This window comes from Enhydra lutris, unplaced genomic scaffold (assembly GCF_002288905.1).
Source record: "Enhydra lutris kenyoni isolate GAN:26980312 unplaced genomic scaffold, ASM228890v2 scaffoldscaffold77, whole genome shotgun sequence".
NCBI lineage: Eukaryota > Metazoa > Chordata > Mammalia > Carnivora > Mustelidae > Enhydra > Enhydra lutris.
In genome coordinates, this window is record NW_019154161.1 from 1,061,680 (window position 1) to 1,085,653 (window position 23,974).

At 42.1% G+C, this 23,974-nt stretch overlaps 2 protein-coding genes across 2 annotated transcripts in view; one reads left to right on the forward strand and one right to left on the reverse strand.

Annotated features, from left to right (window-relative positions):
* LOC111160767 overlaps nt 1-23,974 on the reverse strand; it is a 618,405-nt gene that overhangs the window by 346,310 nt on the left and 248,121 nt on the right.
* LOC111160776 (zinc finger protein 577) lies at nt 442-19,015 on the forward strand. Its single transcript, XM_022524125.1, has 6 exons — nt 442-471; nt 5,775-5,880; nt 7,478-7,678; nt 10,050-10,176; nt 10,444-10,539; nt 16,099-19,015. The coding sequence occupies exons 3-6, from the start codon at nt 7,664-7,666 to the stop codon at nt 17,451-17,453; spliced, it is 1,593 nt and encodes a 530-aa protein (XP_022379833.1). The 5' UTR covers nt 442-471; nt 5,775-5,880; nt 7,478-7,663; the 3' UTR covers nt 17,454-19,015.

The window sequence follows — 23,974 nt, forward strand, 5'->3', positions numbered from 1 at the left end:
GGACCCTGAGATCATGACCTGAGCCGAAGGCAGCAGCTTAACCCACTGAGCCACTCAGGCGCCCACATCCTTACTTTTAAAGATGGGTTTCTGGCCTCTTGCGCCCATGTTTACTGTATATTCTTGCAGAAAATGTGTTTTCATTTTTATATCCGACCGATGTAATGATTCCTAGGTAGTGCTCAAACTCCCAAATAGTCCGGCTAGTAACTCTTGTTAAATTTTAGTGTATTTCAGTTTTAATGTTAGGATGAGTTGTGTAGGTACTGGTATATTTTTTTTTTAAAGATTTTATTTATTTATTTGACAGAGATCACAAGCAGGCAGAGAGGCAGGCAGAGAGAGAGGAGGAAGCAGGCTCCCTGCTGAGCAGAGAGCCCGACGCGGGGCTCGATCCTAGGACCCTGAGATCATGACCTGAGCCGAAGGCAGCGGCTTAACCCACTGAGCCACCCAGGCGCCCCAGTACTGGTATATTTTATACATTTTGATTCTGATATCCTGTCAGCTATTTCTATATTACTAACGCTTTGGAAGTTTTCGGTTTTGTTTTGTTTTGTTTTGTTTTGACCTATTGCAGTTGTGTTCTATCACGTGGGTACTTTTATTTTTGAGTAAAACTGATGTGGGTATAGGTCCAACACTTTCAGGAACATGTGATGGATTTCCTTTAACACAAATGTTTTGTTTCCTTGACCAGCTGTGGTGGTGATTTTCCACATGTGTTTTAGACATATCTGTTTATGTTTATTCCTAGATAGTTTATACTGTTTTAAGCATAAATCTTGTGGTTTTATTTTCCATATGACCCCACCCCCTCTTTTTTTTGTTTCTTCTAATTTTATATAATGCACAAAAGCAAAAATTTGAAAGATGTACTTATTTTGTCCCCTCAGTCTACTATTAATGTTACTGCCACTAGCTTATACATTGATTCCTTAATATTTTCTAGTTGAGTATTTTTGTTATCTGCAAATAATTTTGGCCAGGTGGCAAGTGTATGAACTGTGGAATAAGAAGAATCTGCTTCTGCCTCTGACTTGGGTAGGTTAATATCTGAGTCAGTTATTTTATTTGTGAAAAAAGCTATCATACTTAATAGAGTTGTTATGAAGATCAAACTAGCAAATGTTCTTTAAGTACAAAGTGTAATGCGTGGCACCTAGTATAGTCTGAATAAATGGTAACTATGATTTTTCAAGTTTTTGTTTCTCTTTCTCAAAGATTTCCCCCCCAGCTTTATTGAGATGTAATTGACATACAACATTCTGGAAGTTTAAGGTGTACAATGTGTTGATGTAATACACCTATATATTGCAAAATAATTACTACCATAGGTTAGGTGAAACTTGCATCATGTCACATGGTTACCATTTCTTTTATATGGTGAAAACATTTAAAATCCTCTCTTTTAGCTTTCAGTTATATAAAACAATCTTTATAGTAATCACCATGCTGTACAATGCAGCCCCTCAAGTAACTTTAAAATTACTTAAATTTATATTTTTTCCTCTCTCTTTATTTAATATTTGATTTATAGATTACTAGATTTCCTGGTGTCTTATATTCCTGGAAGAAACCATATTTGTCCGTAGTGATTTGTTCTTTTAATATGTGGCGGGGTTCCATTTGCTGATATTTTATTTAATATTTTTTGCATCCAGAGATAAAAAGCTGTCTTGAATTTCTTCAGAATAATCAGTGGTGAAGGGAGCTGAGTGGTGGTGTAGATAATACAAAATTATTACTTTTTTTTTAATTTATATTTTTAAATTTTATTTATTTGACAGAGAGAGAGACAGCGAGAAAGGGAACACCAGCAGAGGGAGTGGGTGAGGGAGAAGTAGGTTTCCTACTGATCATCAGGGAGCCCAAGACAGAACTGGATCCCAGGACCCTAGGTTCATGACCTGAGCCGAAGGCAGGCACTTAACCAACTGAGCCACCCAGGCGCTCCGATAATACAAAATTAGATTTGATGCTCTGGTTTCTCTTCAGATCGTATAAATCTTTTGCCTTTTACAAAATTAGATTTGAGTTGATAATTATTGAAGGCACATAATGGATATGAGGTGTTTGATTATACTTTCCTTCCTGAAAGTGCACACTTGGGCAGGGGCAGAGGGACAGAGAATCTCAAGCAGGCTCCACACCCAGCAAGGACCCTGAGGCAGGGCTCAATCCAACGACCCTGACCCTGAGACCGCGACCCTGAGACCATGACCTGAGGCGAAATCAGGAGTTGGATGCTTAACCGTCTGAGCCACCCAGGTGCCCCTCCTCTTTCTTTGTACATAGGATTTTATTATACTGTTTCTTCTTCTTTGGCTTGAACTTTTTCATAATAATGGCTGTTAACTTTATACAAATGGAGGGGTGCCTAGGTGGCTTCATTCAGTTAATCGTCCAGCTCTTGATTTCATGATCTTGGACCTGGGATTGAGCCCATCATTGTTGGGCTCCCTGGACAGTGGGGAGCCTGCTTCTACCTCTCCATCTGCTGCTCCCCCTGCTTGTGCTCACTCTCTGTCTCTCTCTCAAATAAATAAAATCTTAAAAAAAAAAAAAAACTTGATACAAATGGAATCATAGGGTATATGTCCTTTGGTGTCTGGCTTCTTTTGCTCAGTATTTTGTTGTGAAATTCATCTAAGTTGTTGGATATAGCAGTAGTTCGTTTTTTCTCATTGCTGTATGGTATTCTTTGGTGTGATTATATCCCAATTTATTTATGCATTCCACTACCTAGTATGGTCTGAATAAATGGTAGCTATGATTAGACGTTTGGTTGTTACTGGCTTGTATCTATTATAAACAATGCTGATACAAACATTTTTGTGCTTGCATTTTGATGCATGAAAGTTCTGTTGGATATATACTTAGTAGAATTCCTGAAGTGTAGGGTATACTAGATACAAGGAGAAATAACAAAGGCCCAGTCATAATGGGAGTTTCTTAGCATATCTCACTCAGTAACAGAGAATAAGGAGACAAAAAGCTAGAAGGCTGTAGTTTTAACTGTGGTGGGCAAAGTTTCTGTAGAGAGCAATGAGAGAGAAAATATTTTAGGCTCTGCAGGCCAGATAACCTTGCACCTGCTCAACTCCACCATTGTAAGATGAAAGTAGCCTAGAGAATACGTAAACAAATGAGTATGGCTGTGTTCCAGGAAAATGTTATTTACAAAAAAGATCACCAGCCCACTATCCTGCCAACCCCTGAACAATTAGAATAACGTGATTAATAAACATGACCAGTGTAAAACACTCCCCCCACAATGAGTTTTCTCAAGTGCACATAAAACAGTTATAAAAATTTAGCATATGGTGAGCCATAAAGCCAGTCTAAACAAATTTCAAAGGATTGAAATCATATAGAATACTCTCTCTGACTACAGTGGAATTAAATTTATAAAGCAATACCAAAATGATAACTAGAAAGTCTCCCATTTTCTGGTAAGCATACCATACATGTCTATATAATCCATGATTCAAAAAAAATTATAGTGGAAATGTTTTGAACTGCATTTTATAATCTACATGTCAACTTTTGTTGAATTCAACTAAAGCAATCAGTGGAGGGAATTTAGACACATATTAGAAATGCATATATTAGAGGGGCGCCTGGGTGGCTCAGGCATTTACACACACACACACACACACACACACACACACACACACACACAGTAATTTTATCCAGCCAGAAGAAAAAAGGAAACCTTGCCATTTGCAACATGGATGGACCTTGAGTGCATTATGCTACATGAAATAAATCAGAGAAAGACAAATTCTGTATGATCTTACTTATATATAGGGACTCTTAAAAAATGGAACAAAATGAAAAAAACAAGGTCATAGGTAAAGTGAATAGATTGGCGGTTGCTAGATGCTGGGGGGGGTGCAATGGGTGAAAGGGATCAAAAGATGTAAACTTCCAGTTATAGAATAAATAAGTCATAGGGATGTAATGTACAGAATGGTGACTATAATTAATAATACCATATTGTACACCTGAAACTAATATTTGCCAGTTATACCAAAAATAATAATACCAACAGATAGTAATTATATATAGAAAGGAAAAGAGAGAATCTCAAGCAGACTCCCAGCTGAGTGCAGAGGCCAACTTGGAGCTCAATCCCACAACCCTGAGATCATGACCTGAGCCAAAATCAAGAGTCAGATTCCCAACTGACTGAGCCACCCAGGTGCCCCTAAAACCCAGCTGCTCAGAAGTACAAGTGGCAACATGGGAATTGTGACTGGTATCTGAAATGTGGTCTTGCGAAACTGAGCCTTAAGCTGTGGGATCTGCATGAATTCCCGGTAGTTAGCGTCAAAACGGAGTTGAATTTTAGTATATGTGCTGCTGAAGCGAGCACTGAGTTGAATTTTAGGACATCCAGTTGGTGTCCAGGGAGTTGGGAAAATTGGCTGGTGTGGGGACGAACTCCCACACATTTGAAGTCAATAGTGTTGGGAGAAAAAGCTTGCTGATAAAACAAGAACAAAATAAAATCCTATAAACCTCTTGTAAAAGGGAGCGCCTGGGTGGCTCAGTGGGTTGGGGCTCTGCCTTCAGCTCAGGTCATGATCTCAGGGTCCTGGGATCGAGCCCTGTATTGGGCTCTCTGCTCAGCAGGGAGCCTGCTTCTCTCTCTCTCTCTGCCTACTTGTGATCTCTGTCTGTCAAATAAATAAAATCTTAAAAAAAAAACTCTTGTAAAAGGATACATCAGGTATAAAACCATTTGCATAAACTTCTTAAATGCACACAGAAATAGAATATATATTGTTACTTTACTCACCAGTTTATTATAAGAGATACAAATGAACAGCCAGATGAAGAGGTACATAGGGTGAGGTCCAGAAGGGTCCTGAGCACAGGAACTTCTGTCTGTATGGAGTTGGGGTGCCCCACCCTCTTGGCACCTCAAAGTGTTCAACTCAGAAGCTCTCCAAACTGTGTAATTTAGGAGATTTTGTTGATTATATAGGCATGATTATATAGCCGACTGATGATTAAAACTCAGTCTCCAGCTCCTCTCCACTTTGCAGAGTTCCAGGGGGTGAGGCAGGAAGTTCTAACCCTCTCATCATGCTTGCTCTTTTGGGGGACCAGTCCCTATCCTGAAGATGTCCGTGGACCCCCAGCCACCAATAATCTCATTGGCATATCAAACCTACTCTTGTCACTCCAGAGATTCCAAGCATTTTAGGAGCTGTGTGCCAGAAACCTGGGAAAAACGCCAAATACCTGTTTCCCATTGTACCATAATGAGTCTAAGGAAGTAGCCACTCCATTCCTAGGCTATTATAGGTTTGTAACAAAAGGAATACTAAATTTTATGAGCTACTTTTTCAATATTGCTTTAGGCTTTTCTCTTCTAACCTATTTATTTTGTTGGCTACTGTTGGCTGCCATCCTGACATCCATGCCCCTTTTGTTAAGAAAAATCCCTATTTTATTTAGACAGCCCTCCATCTAGGAACTTGACCTTTTTTTTTTTTTTTTAAAGAATTTATTTATTTGACAGACAGAGATCACAAGTAGGCAGAGAGGCAGGCTCCCTGCTGAGCAGAGAGCCCAATGTGGGATTCGATCCCAGGACCCTGGGATCATGACCTGAGCTGAAGGCAGAGGCTTTAACCCACTGAGCCACCCAGGCGCCCCCTAGGAACTTGACCTTAACCTCAGTTCACTATAAAATGCAGATTAGTCCTACCAATCAGGGTATTTCCATTGCCATTTTTTGTTTCATTGCTATGTTGCAGGCACGGACATTTGATGCAGCTCTGATCTGTTAAGTATGAGGGAAAGTCTGCCAAGCAGCTTCTGGGAAATGGTTGAGTCCTTGATCACCAATCCTGGAGATCTCAGGTGTAAATTCATTCATGTCTAACCCCCTCTTCTACCTCCCTCCTGCCCCTGTGGAGTTCTGCATTTGAGTTGTATATCATTCTTTTTAGGCTGGCACTGCAGGGAGACTAGACTGAAGGGCCAAGATGGGACATAGCGTTGTCCGGATTAGACATGGGGGTGGTAGGTATCCTTGTTCACTGCGTTCAGCAGTTGGTCAGAGAATGGGTCAGAGATGAGCTCTCTGGGTATGGAGGATTCAGGAGAGCAAGAGTCTTTGAGAATAATTTGCTGCCTTCCAGGTTGAAGCAAGATTCACTTCATGGTGTTGGTGTCCTCAGAGTATGAGTTTCTAGCATGGCTCCAGGGCTTGGCCCTTGGGGAGACTGATCTCTGACGTGCTGCTGCTGAGGCAGGGATGGCTCTGCCTTTGCATTCCAGCTTGTGTGGAAGTTGCCGGCTGGGTGTGCATAGAAAATACCACAAGGGGTTACTTCCAGGGGTTCTGTTTCTGCAGCTATGACCATATGGCCACACCATAATATCATGTGCTAGGGAGTAAAGTTCTTTTTTTTCTTTTTTAAGATTTTGTTTATTTGAGAGAGAGAGAACACAGCGGAGGGAGGAGCAGAGAGAGAGAAGCAGACTCTCCCCTGAGCAGGGAGCCCGACGATGCTGGGCTCAATCCCAAAACACTGAGATGACCTGAGCTGTAATTGAGAGTCAGACACTTAACTGACTGAGCCACCCAGGTGCCCCAGGGAGTAAAATTATTAAAGTGCACAAGAAAGAAAAAAAATTGAGGCTGTTGGAAAAGGAATATGTCATAATGGAGAGAGGCAGATGGGGATTCAGATTCCCACATTGCTACTTAGGGAGGAAGTTAACATGGCCAACACACTTCACCTGATCAAGCCTCAGCTTACTTATGTTTAAAATGGAGATCATGGTTACGTTATAGAGTAGTATTTAGGATTAAATAAGATGATGCTCATGATTTTTATACTACCTTGGTCTTCAAATGGGATAAGTGCTCCAGTGCAATAAACAGAAATTTTAGGAATGTGTGGGCACAGGTGGTTTTGAGGCAGTTTCTGAGCCACCGCTTGTACCCATTATCTTTCCTAAAATTGATCTGTGTGAGAACTTGGCAACAGACAAGATCATCAGCTGGGTTTTTTTCCCATGTCTTTCACATCCATTCTAGTCCAACTTTGCCCCCCCAAAAGGGGCGGGGCATTCCTCTCACCCATCCCATGTCTTCCTATGGAGCATGGCCCCATGATCTGAAAGCTTTCCTGGTGTTAAAAGAGACAGAGGAGGGCCACCTGGGTGGCTCAGTGGGTTAAGCCTCTGCCTTTGGCTCAGGTCATGATCTGAGGGTCCTGAGATATAGCCCCTCATCAGGCTCTCTGCTCAGCGGGGGGCCTGCTTCCCCTTCTCTCTCTGCTTGGCTCTCTGCCTACTTCTGATCTCTCTCTTTGAGAAATAAATAAATAAAATCTTTGAAAAAGAGGACATGTTGGAGCCTTTTGGTAGAGTAAGTCTACATGGCAAGAGAAAGCTGGGGTCCCAGGTGCATATCCTCTTACAGTTGAATTTGCTCTTGAATCCACAGATTCTAGTCTACAGGAATAAGATATTTTCAGTATTGAAAGAAGGTGGAGGTCCCCGTCTTGGGAGATCATCATTTCTGGCAGCAGCCTGACCTGAGATATCTGACCATAACTTCCAGGCAGGCCCAGAGCAGACAGAAGACAGTATACTCTGCAGTTGGCTAGTCCTTTCTTCAGAACAGGAGAACATGACCAAGGACCGGGTAAGGCTTACTCTGCCTATTTTTGTCCTATGTTTCCCAGTGGATTTGTGGAAGCTTCTAAAACAGTCTGGGGCACCTGGATGGCTCGGTCTGTTAAGTGTCTGCCTTTGGCTCGGGTCATGATTCCGGAGTCCTGGGATCCAGGCCTGCGTCAAGCTCCTTCCCCAGTGGGGACCCTGCTTCTCCCTCTGCCTGCTGCTTCCCTTGCTTGTACTCTCTCTCTGTGGAACAAGTAAATAAAATCTTTTAAAAAATGTTAAATAAAACACAGTCTGATAAAATGAGACAGTGTATGTTGATAAAAATCAGGATCTGTCAGAAAATAAGTTTAGGCTATCATCTTAAAATCTGGGCAAGTTAGGAAGCAAGATATATGGGTCACAGGATTCATATTAAACCCTTAAGGATGGAACTGAGGTAAAAGTGTAAGATCTTGTGGGCTTCCTTGCCTTTGAATTTGTGTCTCATTTTTGGCAGCTGTAATAACAAGAAAAACATGAAAAGTTACATGATGTGTAGTGACCTTGAGGAGAAAACAAAGCAGTTCTTCAGGGAAAATAATTTCATTGCCCTTAGTGCAATGAAAGATTGCACTTGATTGGACAACATTCTTCAAAAGCAGTGCACCTGGACAGTAGAACCTTCTGGCAGTCCACACTTTACCCATGAATAAAGCCCAAGTTATTTAATAGAATGAATGGGCTGCTTGACCTTTGAGTGATCCTCCATTAAGAAGAATTCTGCCATTTGGGTGCCTGCGTGGCTCAGTGAGTTAAGCCTCTGCCTCAGCTCAGGTCATGATCTCAGGGTCCTGGGATCGAGGCCTGCATCGGGCTCTCTGCTCAGTGGGGAGCCCGCTTCCCCCCACTTCTCTCTCTGCCTGCCTCTCTGCCTAGTTATGATGTCTCTCTCTCTCTGTCAAATAAATAAATAAATAAAATCTTAAAAAAAAAAAAAGAATTCTGTCATTTGGCAGAAGACAGCTGAAAGTTCCACTCTTTGATAACAGCTCAGAGTACAGATAGTGGCAATGCTTCTTTATACATTCTTATACATTCTTAATACATTCTTAACCACAGGTTTAGAGAATGAAGGCAGAGTCAATTATTCCTGGTCTGGCATTTGTATTTTTAATTACTTAACATGATGCATGGCTACATTTGCATGTAAAAGATTCAAACATAAAGAAGTATTTACACCAAAAGAGAATATCCGCTTTCTCCTCTTCCTGCTCAACCCCGAACCCAAGAGGTAACAGATGTTAATAGTTTCGGTCTCCAGTCAATCTCTTTGTATAATTGACATGTGATAGTATATATATATTTTTTTTATATGCATAAATATGGGTACTTAATACATGCATTTTTTCACTTTTCATTTAAGAGAGTGCCTTGAAAATCATTGGCATCAATAGGTTTACATCTACCACATTGTTTTTTTTTAAGATTTTATTTTTACATAATCTCTAAACATAACATGGGCCTTGAACTTGTAATTGCAAGATCAAGAGTCGCATGCTCTACCAACTGGGCCAGCCAGGCGCCCCTTACCAAATTGATTTTAATGTTTGTGTAGTAATGTTACAGCATGGAGGTACTGCAGTATATCCTCAACTGCTTTTTTTTTTTAAGGTTTTCCATTTTATTTTTTAGGGAGAAAGAGCACACGTACAATGCAAGCAGATGGTGGGGAGGGACAGAGGTAAAAGGAGAGAGAATCTTGAGCAGGCTCCATGCCCAGTGTGGAGCTAAACACAGGGCTGTGTCTCACAACCCGGAGATCATGACCTGAGCTGAAATCAAGAGTCAGACATTTAACCAACTGAGTCGCCCAGGCGCCCTCCCATCAGTTTTTGATGGACATGTAGCTATGGATAGTTTTTCCCTGTTATAAATAATGAACAATCTTCCTCCACATTGATTTGTCTCTGCAAATATTTTTTTTCAAATATTACTGTAGTACTCTTTTAGGCTAAGAAGAATTAATTAATAGAATTCTGTGGTGGTGGTGTCTGAAGGTTTGTGTCCCTACAAAATCCATATGTTGGGATCTTAACCCAAAGATGATATGTAAGCAAAGGTGGGGCCTTTGCACCAGGGAGTGGGCCCTCACCAGAATGTGACCATGCTGGCTCCTTGATCTGGGACTTCCCAGCTTCCACAACTGTGAGAAACAAATTTCTGTTCTTATAAGCTACACGGTCTCTGGTATTTTGTTACAGGAACCCAAATGAGCTAAGACACAAGGTCCTGCGGTATGTGAAATACTCACAGGCATAACTTATCATGGGAAAATGACTAGAATGTGTTCTTGTCCCTCTTTCCTGCGCCATCTGTCCCACCTTAGATGGTGTTGGCATTTGTTGTTACAGGTACCGTTATCATTCGAGGATGTGGCTGTCGGCTTCTCCTGGGAGGAGTGGCAGTTACTGGCTCCATCTCAGAAGGACCTGTACCGGGACGTGATGTTGGAGAACTATAGGAACCTGGTGTCAGTGGGTGAGGACAACATCACAGTCCATTGCCTTCTCTTCCTCATTTGATAAAATCGGTAGTGTCTCTGAAATATCTCCTGGTTTGGGCTAACACACTGTGAGGAATAGACTTATTTTCCTTTTTGGCGCTAGAGTGTATATGCTCTCCCTTCCCCAGGAGAAGAATTTTGCTTTACTGAAGTATAAATGATATACAGACTTTCTCCAGTTTTCACAGATTCCCCAAGCTTCAATACGTGGTGCCACATTTTTAATGAGTTCCCATTTACAGGTTATCAAGCCAGCAAACCAGATTCACTCTTCCAGTCATTGCAAGGAGAACCACCATGGACGGTAGAGGGAGCAGCTCGGAGTCAAAGCTGTCCAGGTGAGTGAGTGAAAACCAAGAAAATGGGGAGAAAGGACAATAAAACTCCAGTTGGCCAGTGAAAGGTCAACACTTTGGAAGTGTGTGGAGAACTTTTCTTATACCAGTTGGGGACACAGAAATCTGAGCAACTCCTTTCTGTATCTTATTTATTGGGCTGTTCTTTGCCTGCTATTAAAGGATGAGGTCTTCCTTTTTTTCCTCATTTCTAGATCTCATTACAGTTTTGGCTCTTGTAGGATCCAGATTTCGTACCTGGCTCCCTCCTGCCCAGCTTGTGCAGGTCTTCTCCCTTTCCTTTTCTGCAGCGTTCCCGCCTCCTGTTCCTCACCGACTTGCTCCTTCATAGATGGCTTTGCATGTGGCACAGTTCTCATCTTCTGCCCATCCCCACCTCTTTCGAAAGGGCTAAAATCCCTCCCCGACAACCCGCCTCACCTGAGCTCATCTAAAAACTACGCGTACCTTGTCTCTTAGGGCACCTCTGTTTACTTAATCAGCCTCTGCTTCCCCAACTTCCAGGCTCTGGGTTTTTGTGGGGTTTTTTTTAATGTTTTGCTTGATTTTCACATTAAAAGTTTCATTCAGGGGTGCCTGGGTGGCTCAGTGGGTTAAAACCTCTGCTTTTGGCTCAGGTCATGATCCCAAGGTCCTGGGATCGAGCCCCACATTGGGCTCTCTGCTCAGCGGAGAACCTGCTTCCTCCTCTCTCTGCCTGCCTCTCTGCCTACTTGTGATCTCTGTCTGTCAAATAAATAAAATCTTAAAAAAAAAAGAAAAAGTTTCATTCATTCTCAAGGCCTAAGTTCTCTGTTCTTTGCTGGGAAGTCCCAAATTACCCTCTTCTACTAACATCTAATCTGCAGTGTAACCCACTGTATGTTGCCAGCCACCAGCACAGCTGCCCTTTGATGTCCTTCCTGTATGCAAAACAGAGTCCTCCTACTGCCATCGAGTGTATTCGAGTATATTTGAAGAGTTAAGCTCTCTGTACTCTGACAGTTATTCCCAGGTTGACATCTCCCCTTCTGTAGTCTGATCGGACTTCTAATTCTGTATTTTGCCGGCACCCAGGATAATGATCCTGGGAAGTCCTCTTTCCTTCAGCTTTAGTGTTGGAGCCAGAGATCATTTTTCCTCCCAGTGAATCCTCTTACTCCTAGTGCATTTTACTTAGGTTCTGCTGTGCTGCTGTACACTTGAGGTGCTTGGTCACTGTGAGTTGCCTTGAGTTTTCTGTATTATTTCTGACAGTCTCTGCTATGTTTATTAGATTTTATTGTTTTGAAAAGTCTTTTGAGAACTGCACACTCTACGTTCCCACCTCGGAGGAGGCTGCAATCATTTAGTCTTGGACTGCACCAGTTGTTGCACAACATTGGCTGTTTTCACTTGTCCAGTTAGTCCCTTTTAATGGTATGGCTGCATTCCTCGGTGTGCAGGGGGGCGTTAAAACAGTGGAATGTGATAAGAAAACAGGATGAATGAGAACTGGTTAAAACAATAAGAGGTGTACATATATTTAGAGGCTGAGAAGTAGAGTGAGAAGTTTTGGGGCTGTGGTAGGAGGAAGGTCAGAAAATGTCCCAGAAACAAGTGACAACCTTATTCCAAAGAGGAGGAAGTGATACATTTTATTGAATAGCACAGGTCATATAATGTCCATTGAGCTGAGGACTGTGTCTATACCACACTGACTCAGTCATGATCACACATTTTATTGTATTGTTTTACTGGTGGGTATGAGGCTTCTTTTTCCATATAGAGAAAAGGTCTCTGTCTTACTCTTCCTTCCTGCGTGTAGACTACATAATCATTCACTGACACCATTGCTTGCATCTGTTCCTCACGTTTTGAACGTAGGTCTTGTTTTGTTTTGTTCTTAAATTTTGTTTTTAAATCAGGGATGTGTGTAAACTACATGGGAACTTTTTCAAACCACAGGCTTTGTTTCTGGAGATTTGGTTTCTAATCTAGTAGATATAGGGAGTGCCCTGAGCATATGAGGTTGGAAATAAATGCTTGCTAGACCAGCTATGCTTGGATCCCTGTCTTGGAGAATGGCCACCCTACTGCACTCTGAAAGTTGGATCTAGTGAAGGACAGAAATACCTTCCGAGTTTCAAAGTCCAAATTGCAAAGGGTCGACATAGGTGCCTAAAATTCTAAAATTTTTAGCATTTGATTGTGAGGCATAGATAGGCACTGTTTTTGCAAAATTAGAGAAAATTGAGCTTTGGTAAAATGCTACAGAAAGAAAAAAGTACTTTTTGGAAGAATTATAAAATAAGTTCTGTAAAGGGGTGCCTGGGTGGCTCAGAGGGTTGGGCCTCTGCCTTCGGCTCAGGTGATGATTCCGGGGTCCTGGGATCGAGCTCTCTGCTCAGCCAGAGGCCTGCTTCCCTACCTCTCTCTCTGCCTGCCTCTCTGCCTACTTGTGATCTCTGTCTGTCAAATAAATAAATAAATAAATCTTTAAAAAAAAAAGTTCTGTAAGAAAGATAGCTGAGTTTCAAATCAAAATGATGAGTCAGTAAAAAGATTTTGGAGATGGAAATGGGGAAGGCAATGTGGGAGATTTTTAATAGATTGAAAGGAAATGGCTGATTCCTGTGGATTTTATATTAATAATTGGCTTAGAAAGTGTGAATTTGGGGCACCTGGGTGGCTCAGTCGTTAAGCAGCTGCCTTTGGTTCAGGTCATGGTCCTGGGGTCCTGGGATCGAGCCCCACATCGGGCTTCCTGCTCAGCAGGAAGCCTGCTTCTCCTTCTCCCACTCCCCCTGATTCTGTTCCCTCTTGCTCTGTGTCTCTCTCTCTCTGTCAAATAAATAAATAAATAATCTTTAAAAAAAAAAAAAGTGTGAATTTGGTTCTGTTTTAACTTTGTAAAGCTATTTATAGATAGTCTTGCTTGATAGCTTGCTCGAGTCTTGCTTGGTAACTGGGTAGTAGCATTGAAACATAGAATGTTACAGCTTAGAGTTCTAGGAAAAATGGTAGATAAGGCAGGTTGATGTTTTATTCCTGGATGGGGAATGAATCTCTTAATTGGTGGATGACAGAGATGATGTAGGAACAGATTGAGAAAGAATGTGGCATTAGTTGAAAAAAGAAAATTTGGGGATGAGTATGTCAAGTAGATTATAATGGCAAATATAGATGTGGTTTATATGGATATAAATCACCTATATCTGTGAGGTCCATTGTGTTGGCCACTGGCCACATATGGCTATATAAATTTAATTAACATTAAGTAAAATTACACTGCCACTCTGGTCAGCCACATTCAAGTGCTCAGTGCCACACATGGCTAGTGGGCACCATATTAGAAAACACAGATACAGAACATTCCCAAGATTGTAGAAAATGTTATTGAACAGCACAGTACACAGTTATAGTATGACTAAACTAAGTGGAGAAGGTCATGTTTCCACCAGTCAGTACAACTGTACTCTTCTCTGGGACAAGGGCAGATGGTCCAAGGACCTTTTTTTTTCTTTTTAGAGAAAGAATGTGCATGCGCATGAGCAGGGTGAGGAGGCAGGGAGGGAGAGAGAATCTTAAGCAGCGTCCACGTTGAGTATGGAGCCAGTTGCGGGGCTCGTTCTTACGACCCTGAGATTATGACCTGAGCCAAAATCAAGAGTTGGATACCTAACTGACTGAGCTACTCTGGTGCCCTAGAGGACCTATTTTTAAATTCTAGGTGGACATATATGTGTCAATATATTGGACTGAGTGAGGTTGTATCATTTTTACGTAAGCTATTGAAGTATTGAATACAGTATTACTCTTAATAGGTGATTGGTGTTTTATGTAAGTTTAGTTTTGGTGTGCAGGTGGAATGAAAGGGGAAAGGTTTAGTAACAAGGCAGTTGTTGAATATTTTACCTCAGTAGTCTTGGGATGAGATGCTTTAGGTCCTGCATTCTGATTTTCCAATTCTACCCCTTTGTTTTGAAAACCCACATTGTTTATATGTTTGATCAGTGTTTGTTTGATGTCTCTGGATTTATTTTCAGATGCTGCTCCCAAAACTCTTAAGACTTGGAATCCATGAAATTCTTTTCCTGAGTCTTCCTCTTTCTCTCATCATTCTTGCTATATTATCTCATCTGGTTCTGTGTAGTCCAAATATTTAAGTACTGTTTATGTACTCATGACTTAAAATTATCTGAAGGGGTGCCTGGGTGGCTCGGTTGGTTAAGTGTGGCTCTGGATGTCAGGGCTGTGAGTTCAAGCCCTGCATTGAGCTCCATGCCCACTTAAAAAAGTGGTATCTGAAGTCTAGAACTTTCTCCACACTCATAGATCTAACTGGAAACATCGTATTTGTTCTTGAATATGTATATTATCTCAGACCTGATATATCCCTCAAAATGGAGCACTTGATTCTCCGCAAATGCCAAACCTCTCTCCCTAATCTTCTTCACCTTATTAAATGCCACCAGCAGCTATCCAGATGTGTAAACCACATACTGAGAAGCTATCCTGGATGATTCCCTTTTCTTCCTCTACATTCATTCTTACAGTGAGGCTTATCTTTCCTCTTATCACTGTCTTTCCCTTCTCTGTACTGTGTCCTTGTTCTTGTACATTTCTCCATCTCTATGGTGGTCAGTCATGCTGAAGCTGCTGTTACCTCTTGCCTGAACTCTGCGGTAGCCTCCTGTGTATGCTCTCAACATCTTCATCCCTCCGGTTTATTCTTCATACAACAGCCATATTGGGATATATTGGGAAATACCAATTCAAAGTGGGTTGTGTTCCTTCCAAAAAATGTTCAGTAGCTTATGGCCATTGCTCTTAGCATAAAATCTAATTTATAACAAAGTCTTACTACATCATCTATATGTTCTCAATTCTTCCTCCCTTTTCAAACTTAACTATTTCCACTTCACTTAAGCTCAGGATAATCCAGGCACACCAGCCTCTCTTGTATTTCTTGATCATGCCTGAGTTTTTTTGCCTCTGGGTTTTTGCATTGGCTGTTCCTTCTTGGAACAAGTAGGCAGAGAGGCAGGCAGAGAGAGAGTGGGCGGGAAGCAGGCTCCCTGCTGAGCAGAGAGCCCGATGCGGGGCTTGATCCCAGGACCCTAGGATCATGACCTGAGCTGAAGGCAGGCGCTTAACCAACTGAGCCATGCAGGCGCCCCTTATTCTGATGTTTAAATATCATATTGTAATATATTCCCAAACACCAGCACATTCAATATTTGTCGGGTGAATGGATCCATCCCCTTCGTCTTCTTTTGTTTTATTCCAATCATAGTGTGGTTCTGTTTTTACTTTTGTCTCCATTTTGCAAGGTCCTATTTGGAAAGAAGAATCCCAAGTTATATTTATTCATTGTAGGCTATCCATTGTTCTTTTTAAAGTAGCTGTTCTTCCTTTTGCAGTTTTAAAATACCATCTTTTTTCATAGAACATAGGGCACATTTCTCTTAGACAGGGATCTTATAAAGAGCTAGCCCAAACCATGGCACTTTTTTTTTTTTTTTTTTACATTTTCCCCCTTAAAATTATCATGGATGTTTTTATTGTTCTTTTTCCTAGAAGAAATATGGGAGATTGATCGTATGCACTGGCACCCAGAAAACCAAAACGAGAGTAAAACCTTGGAAAGAGATCAGCAAAGTTATGCACTTGGAAATAATTCCGATTTATGTGAAAGTCTTGTTCCTTTAACACAAAGACACAATAAGTTTGGCTCACATTGTAAAAGTTTGAAACCACATTTGGGTTTTGTTATTCAGAATAGAAGACATGCAGGAGAGGACTCTGATGAGTTTAGTGGATGTGAGAAATTATCAGTCTACATCCAGCAGGATACAACTCTTAGTGGACTTAAATGCCATGGATGGGTGAAACCCAGTGGCACTAGATCACAGTTCAGTGAACATCAAAAAACTTATACAGAAGAGAAAGCACGTGAATGCAGTAAGTGTGGGAAAGCCTTCTCCAGGAAGGCACAGCTCATTAGGCATCAGAGAACTGAAAGAGAAGAGAAGCCACACGGATGCAATGAATGTGGGAAAACATTCATGAGGAAGATTCAGCTCACTGAACACCAGAGGACTCATACTGGAGAGAAACCCCACGAATGTAATGAATGTGGAAGAGCCTTCTCCAGAAAGTCGCAGCTCATGGTACATCAGAGAACTCACACAGGAGAGAAACCCTATGGGTGCAGTGAATGTGGCAAAGCCTTCAGCCGGAAGTGCCGGCTCAGTAGACATCAGCGATCTCACACTGGAGAGAAACTCTATGGATGCAGTGTGTGTGGGAAAGCCTTCTCCCAGAAGGCATACCTCATTGCACATCAGAGGCTTCACACGGGAGAAAAGCCTTATAAATGCAGTGAATGTGGAAGAACTTTCTTTTTCAAGTCGGACCTGACCAAGCATCAGAGAATTCACACAGGAGAGAAACCTTACGGATGCAATGAGTGTGTAAAAGCCTTCAGGAGCAAGTCAAAGCTCATTCAGCATCAGCGAACTCATACTGGAGAGAGACCGTATGAGTGCAGCGAATGTGACAAAGCCTTTGCCCACGTGTCGGTCCTCATTAAACATAAGAAAACTCACACAAGAGAGAAAGCTATAAATTCACTGAAGGTGGAGAAACCTTCCTCAGGGAGTCCTAGCTCTTTGTACATGAGTGAACTTGCACAGGAGCAAAACAACATGAACACAGTGCCTGTGGAAATACCTTCTTTGGGAACTCAGCCCTCATTAAACCTCCATGAGTTCCTCGGGGGTAGAAATGTAGTGTTTGTGGAACAGCCTTTTCTAGGAAGTCAGGCCTCAGTAGGTAATTGGGAATTTCCACAGGGAATAAGTCTTGCAAATGCAGTGAATGTGACACCTTCTTTGATAAATTATGTCTTATATGTTATAGACATTGTGTAGGAAAGAAAATCGCTGGTACCAGAATATATCTGATATCAGAAAAGCCTGTAGCAAGAATCCTCGACATATGTCAGAGATCATTTTGGACACAAATGCTATGGGATGCAGTGGTGGTATAGAGGTATAGAGGTGGTATAGAGGATAAGTCTGTGAGAATTCAGACTTATTAAATTTCTATGAAATTTCACTGGGCAGCAATGCAGATAATGTGAGAAAACCTTTTCCTGGAGGTGATACCTCCATTGGTATCAAAGAATTCCCACAGGACCAGAACATTAGGAACGAATGTGATGATGTTTTCAGTGTTAAATTCTACCTCATCCCATCAGAGAAGTGTAGAAACACCTCTAGAGACGCCGAATATGGACAACGTTTTCAGTAAAATGTGGAAGAACTCATAGGAAGGAGAAACCCCTGAACACAATAAAAGATGGAAATTCTAAGCTGGGGATTCTATTGCCAAACTAACGAATGTGTCACAATTTTGAATCTTGGGAATCTGGGAAAGACTTCTCTGATAAATGAAATCCTGTGTTATGTAGCAAAAACCTATGAATGTGATGAATATGGAGCTACAACTTTATTAGTCTCTTATGGCTGTTGTAACAAATTACCATGCATTTGGTGGCTTAAAACAACACAATATTATCTTACAGTTCTGGAGGTCTAGAATCTGAAATGCGTCTTGCTGGACAAGGGGTTGACAGGGCTACATTTCTTTTTGGAGGCTCCAGGGAGAACCTGTTTTTCTTTGTCATTCCAGCTGCTAGAATTTGCCTGAATTTATGGTTTGCAGACCTCTTCCACCTTCCAAGCCAGCAGTGGCTGGTCAACTCTTCCATCACTCTGACACTGACTCTTGCCTCCCTCTCCTACATTTAAGGCCCACCCAAGTAATCTAGGATAACCTCCCTATCTTAAAATCAGCTAATTAGCAACTGTAACTCCACCTACTACCTTGATTCCCCTTGCCTTATACTGTGACATACTCACAAGTCCTGGAGGTTAGGATGTAGACATCTTTGGGGGCCATTATTCTGCCTCCTTCAGACCACCCTCTGGCACCCAATTATTTGTGTCCATACCACATGAAAAATACATTCAGTCTCTCTCAGCACCTCCAGATGTCTCAACCTATTACAGTACCAACTCAAAGTCTAAAATTCCACCTAAATCTTGAGTTTAAACGCTCTAAATCAAGAATTGGTTGAGGCTCTGGATATGATTTGTCCTGAGGCACAATTCCTCTCTATGAGCCTGTGAAATCCTAGAAACAATTCACATGGCCCTAAAATACCCAATTGCATCTTTTACTTTAAATGCCTTTTGCCACATAATGTAACATATTTACAGGGTCTGGAGATTAGGACATGAACATCTTTGGGAGTCCATTCTGTCTACCACAAAAACATTAGATGTCAGAGTATTCATACTACAGGATATTCCTACCTAGCCATTAAATAAATCTAGAGAAGCGTGTTCACAGAGAAGTAATTGTCTTTGATAATTACAGTCCAAATACAGTAACTTTTTTTCTACAAACAGGGACTCTTACACCTGTGTCATTAGATGTGACAGCAAGGAATACTATTAAGAAATATAAATAAAACGATCAGTACTGGAAAAGAACTCATAAATGCTCTAAAGGAATGTGAGATTTATGTGCTGCGAATGCTGCCAAATGTATTCATATGTATTCTGAAATTGTATAAATCAACATCCTATTCTGAGTGTAGAATGCATATTCCATAATGCACCTAAGTAACAGAATTCTTTTTTTTTTTAAAGATTTTATTTATTTATTTGACAGAGAGAGATCACAAGTAGGCAGAGAGGCAGGCAGAGAGAAAGGAAGGGAAGCAGGCTCCCTGCCGAGCAGCGAGCCCAATGCGGAACTCGATCCCAGGACCCTGGGATCATGACCTGAGCCGAAGGCAGCGGCTTAACCCACTGAGCCACCCAGGCGCCCCCTAAGTAACAGAATTCTTCACAGCTAATTCCAACAACCTTTTTTGTTTAACACGAAATGTTTAATTTTATTCACTCAGTAAGTAACAAAATATATGAATAGCCTGTCTTCAGACATAGGGTAATAGGGAGATCAGCACAGCTAACTTGAAAGAAAGGAAACAAATGAAGGGAGTCTTATGACTACCCCAGCCTGGACAGAGTTTCCATTCTGTAGCATAGGGAGGGGGAATCTCATCAGATCCTGGCAGTTTCTACGAATTGAGGCAGAGTTTAGAGTTTGGAGAATTCAAGGTGGCTCAAATTTATGGCGCAGGTTAGAGGAGAGGAGAGAGCTGCACCCAAAGCGAACCCATTCCCCCACATGATTTGAAGTTGTAATCAACACGTATGTGTGAGGAAGCTCCCTGGGCTGGAGGAAGAACCACTGGAACGAACAGGCAGAACTATCCTTGGAACTTGCACAGGTTGGGAGTAATTTGTTTCCACCAGTTGGAATGGAAACCCCTCCCAGTATTTGGAAAGTCACAGCAGAACTTCAGAAAAATAGTGTTTCAGTGGGTCACTCAGATTGGCTCTAGAGTAATGGCTGCTCTGAGCCCTCCTGACAAAGGATAAGTGCAAGCTGCTACAAAACCAAACTGTCTCCAAGCAGTTTAACTGCTTCCCAGACCTATGCCCAGTAGTATTTAAAGAAGAGAAAGCAGTCCATCAACTGAGAAAACCAACAATGTGGAAATCACAGTGTCTGGCATCTAGTCAAAACTTACCCAGGTATGCAAAAAAAACAAAACAAAATTAGGACCTATCAACATGACGAAAAGTCAGTAGAGACCCAGGATTGACCTGGGTGACAGAATTAAAGAAAATGCTATCAAAACAGCTATTATAAATACTGTCTGCTTAAGAATGTTGCAGTAAATGGATTATAAAAATTACTGTGGGATTTCTCTCCACATGAGCAAAGGGGTAGATGAGGCCAGTCTAGTGACTGGAGCCCCAACCCTAGGTTGTTCAACCTTCCAGGAAGAGGTCAGAAGGAGATGATTTCCATCAGGACCAGACCCCATGAGGAGGAGACCCAAGCCCAGCTGAATTTGGGGAGTGTAGTTTGGTCTCTTTCTAGTCCCTCTGGGTTTCCTGGGAACTGAGGCACCTGTGCTGAGGCACAGTTTTCCGGAAGGTGCAGTTTGGGATATATTGTCTTCCTAGTTAGTACCTAGTGCTTCTTGGCTGTTTGGCTGCCACATCGGTTCTGGGACATGCAGTCCATCTGCCTTTGTTTTTCTTCACATGAGAATTCTGCCTGGGTTCAAGTAGCTATTAAAGAGGGTGCCTGTCAGACCCTATTAAAGATGACTAGGGCTTCTATATGCAGCATGTGAGGGAATTGGTTTTCTTTGGGTCGATTCCAAGTTCATCCCGTGGCTCAGCTTGGAAAAGGTCAGATCTTGGTAGGTCTTTCCTGCTGTGTGGCTGCCGCAAGAGATGGCTCTAGAGAGCTCTTGTTGTGTGGGAGGCATTTGCCCTCATTCCGCCTGCTCTGGGGGGGCTAGGTAGACCCCATATTAGTAGCTTGGGAAGGGAATCTGTGGGTCCTACTGAACCTTACTGTTCCGTTTATCCCATCCCTTCTGCTCCTGGTCCCCAGAAAAAACTTTGGTAGTCTGTGTTCTGTGGAGTGTTTTGTCCTGGCCTCCTCCTAACAGCTCTTATCACCACAAACAGAAAACTTCTAGAACAATGTCTGCCATGCAGTGCCTTGAAGACTAAGCAAGCAATTTTGAAATAGTATTGTTATGAGTGGGATGATGATTTCAGCGGAAAGAAATTTGATTTACCTACTTTAGAACCTCACAACACAGTCTCTGCAGATTTACAGATTCTACCTACTTTCATCTTGATTTCCAGTCTAGAACTTGGGTCTCGGATTTTAGAACCTGCCAGACCTCAGGGAAGAAGTCCAGAATCAGCTGTCCCACAAGAAGTTGCCTAGTGCTAGTTCTGTATAGGGGAGCAGTTACTCCAGGTTTGGCTTTCTCTGTATTTGTGTTTTAGGGGTGAAGGTAGACTAGAAATTCCTAGCTGGTGTGTGGGCTGATTAGTCTGTCTGTGAGGGCTCCATTTTCTAACCCCAGCTTTGTGCTTTTAAGAATTCATCCTTCATGGGACACCTGGGTGTCTCAGTCAGTTGAGCATCCAACTCTTGATTTTGGCTTGGATCATGATATCAGGGTCGTGGGACTGAACCCTGTGTTGGGCTCCACACTGAGTGTTGAGCCTGCTTGGGATTCTCTCTCTCCTCCCCACCCCCCACCCCAAACCCCTGCACTCACATGCTCTTGCTAAAAAAAGGAATTCATTCCCCCATGAAAAGAAGGATGTTGAGTAATTGTCAAAACTAAAAGCTGGGGTGCCTGGGTGGCTCAGTGGGTTAAGCCTCTGCCTTCGGCTCAGGTCATGATCTCAGGGTCCTGGGATTGAGCCCCCACATCAGGCTCTTTGCTCAGCGGGGAGCCAGCTTCCCCCTCTCTCTCTGCCTGCCTCTGTACCTACTTGTGATGTCTCTTTCTGTCAAATAAATAAATAAAATATTTTTTTTAAAAAAAGAATATTAAAAAAAACTAAAAGCTAGTCTGTCATTGAAATGTGTCTTTTATTCTTTTTTTTTTTAGATATTTATTTATTGGACAGAGACACAGCGAGAGTGGCACAAGCAGGGGGAGTGGGAGAGGGAGAAACAGACTTCTCGCTGAGCAGGATGCGATTTGGGGCTCCATGTAGGGTTCCATGTGGGGCTCAATGTGGGTCCTGGGATCATGAACTGAACCAAAGGCAGAGGCTTAACAACTGAGCCACCCTGGTGCCCCTTGTCTCCTTTACTCTTTTTTTTTTTTTTTAAGATTTTATTTATTTATTTGACAGAGATCACAAGCAGGCAGAGAGGCAGGCAGAGAGAGAAGGGGGAAGCAGGCTCCTTGCTGAGCAGAGAGCCCGATGTGGGGCTCGATCCCAGAATCCTGAGATCATGACCTGAGCTGAAGGCAGAGGCTTAACCCACTGAGCCACTCAGGCGCCCCTCTCCTTTACCCTTAATCAGAGCTTTCTTGTCAGATATTCAGAACCAGAAAAGACAGTAGACTTAAAAATGCTGATGATTGGGGCGCCTGGGTGGCTCAGTGGGTTAAGCCTCTGCCTTCGGCTCGGGTCATGATCCCGGGGTCATGGGATCGAGCCCCACATCGGGCTCTCTGCTCAGCGGGGAGCCTGCTTCCCCCCTCTCTCTCTGCCTGCTGCTCTGCCTACTTGTGATCTCTGTCTGTCAAATAAATAAATAAAATCTTTTAAAAAAAATGCTGATGATTTCCAAAGAACAGAAGAAAATGACCAAGGCCCTGGTGGGTTTTTGTTTCTTGCCCTTGTCATCATGGATTTGCAGAGGCTTATAAAAATAACAAGTGGAAATATGCAAACATTCCTAAATTCAGAATTGAAGGGATAACAAGCCATACAATCAACATTAGGGCAAAGGTAGAATAATGAAATGTAGACCACTGAATTTGCTAAAGGAATGAAGGTGAATAGATACTTAAGAGCGTATGATGTAGGGGGGCCGGGCTGGCTCAATCGGTTAAGCAGCTGCCTTGGGAAGAGTGGCAGCTAGTAGGTTCTGCTCAGAAGAATCTATATCTGGGTATGATGTTGGAGAATTCTAGCAATCTGTGACAAAAGTTAAAGATGATTGCTGTGTGTCCTGCAAAGTGTCACAGACAATAGCCTTTCCTTTTTCAGTTGCCCTGGCTTCCAAAGAGCTTCAAGATACTGGAGTTCAGTTTATAGGCAATAGATTCTTAGTCTGTCTTCTGTTCCCAGATAGAATTTGTGTGCTCTCCCCTTCGATAGATACTTGATCTGTCAAGGTGAAACTGTGTCAATTCCTGAGACTTTCGTGCTTTTCCTTAGATATCTCCCACCAAGTCCAATTATAAGTGTCCGAGTCTTTGTCATTTCCCATGAACAGGCTATCCAGCTACCAAGCCAGATATGATCCTTAATTTTGAGCATAAAGAAGAGTAATGGAGCATAGAAAATGAAATGCAATGTCAGTGCTTTTCAGGTAAGTGAGCAACTGAAAACAAGAAGATGTGAGACTTTGAAAGTAACGTAGTTGGCCATGAGGGGATGACCCCTTCCAAACGCATTTTAACAAGGGTCAGGCTTTAGAGGTCCTTACAGACACCTAAATAATTAATGAGGCTCTCATTTGCCTGGTGTTTCGGGGAGATGTGCACCTCTTTTTCTCTCTTTGGATTGATTTATGTTCAGTAGAATGTTTCCTGTACAGCTTCCAAACCTCCTCCTCTTCTATTTCCTCTCTGGCAATGCCCTTTCCTGTTTTCTCAGCAGCTCTTTCACCCCTTTTACCTGATCAAGGGATGTAACAATTTTAGTTAACACAGAAGCCTTTTATCCTAAGTTCAGGTTTTTGGACTTCAGTGGACCTTCTCTGAATGTATCAAAACAAGCTAGAAGGTGGGAATGTTGACCACAGT

What these genes read in the sequence shown, in the direction of transcription:
- LOC111160776 (XM_022524125.1), top strand. An exon ending in TAGGAACCTGGTGTCAGTGG is followed by an intron (nt 10,177 to 10,443) that starts GTGAGGACAACA and finishes TCCCATTTACAG; the next exon opens with GTTATCAAGCCAGCAAACCA. An exon ending in TCGGAGTCAAAGCTGTCCAG is followed by an intron (nt 10,540 to 16,098) that starts GTGAGTGAGTGA and finishes TCTTTTTCCTAG; the next exon opens with AAGAAATATGGGAGATTGAT.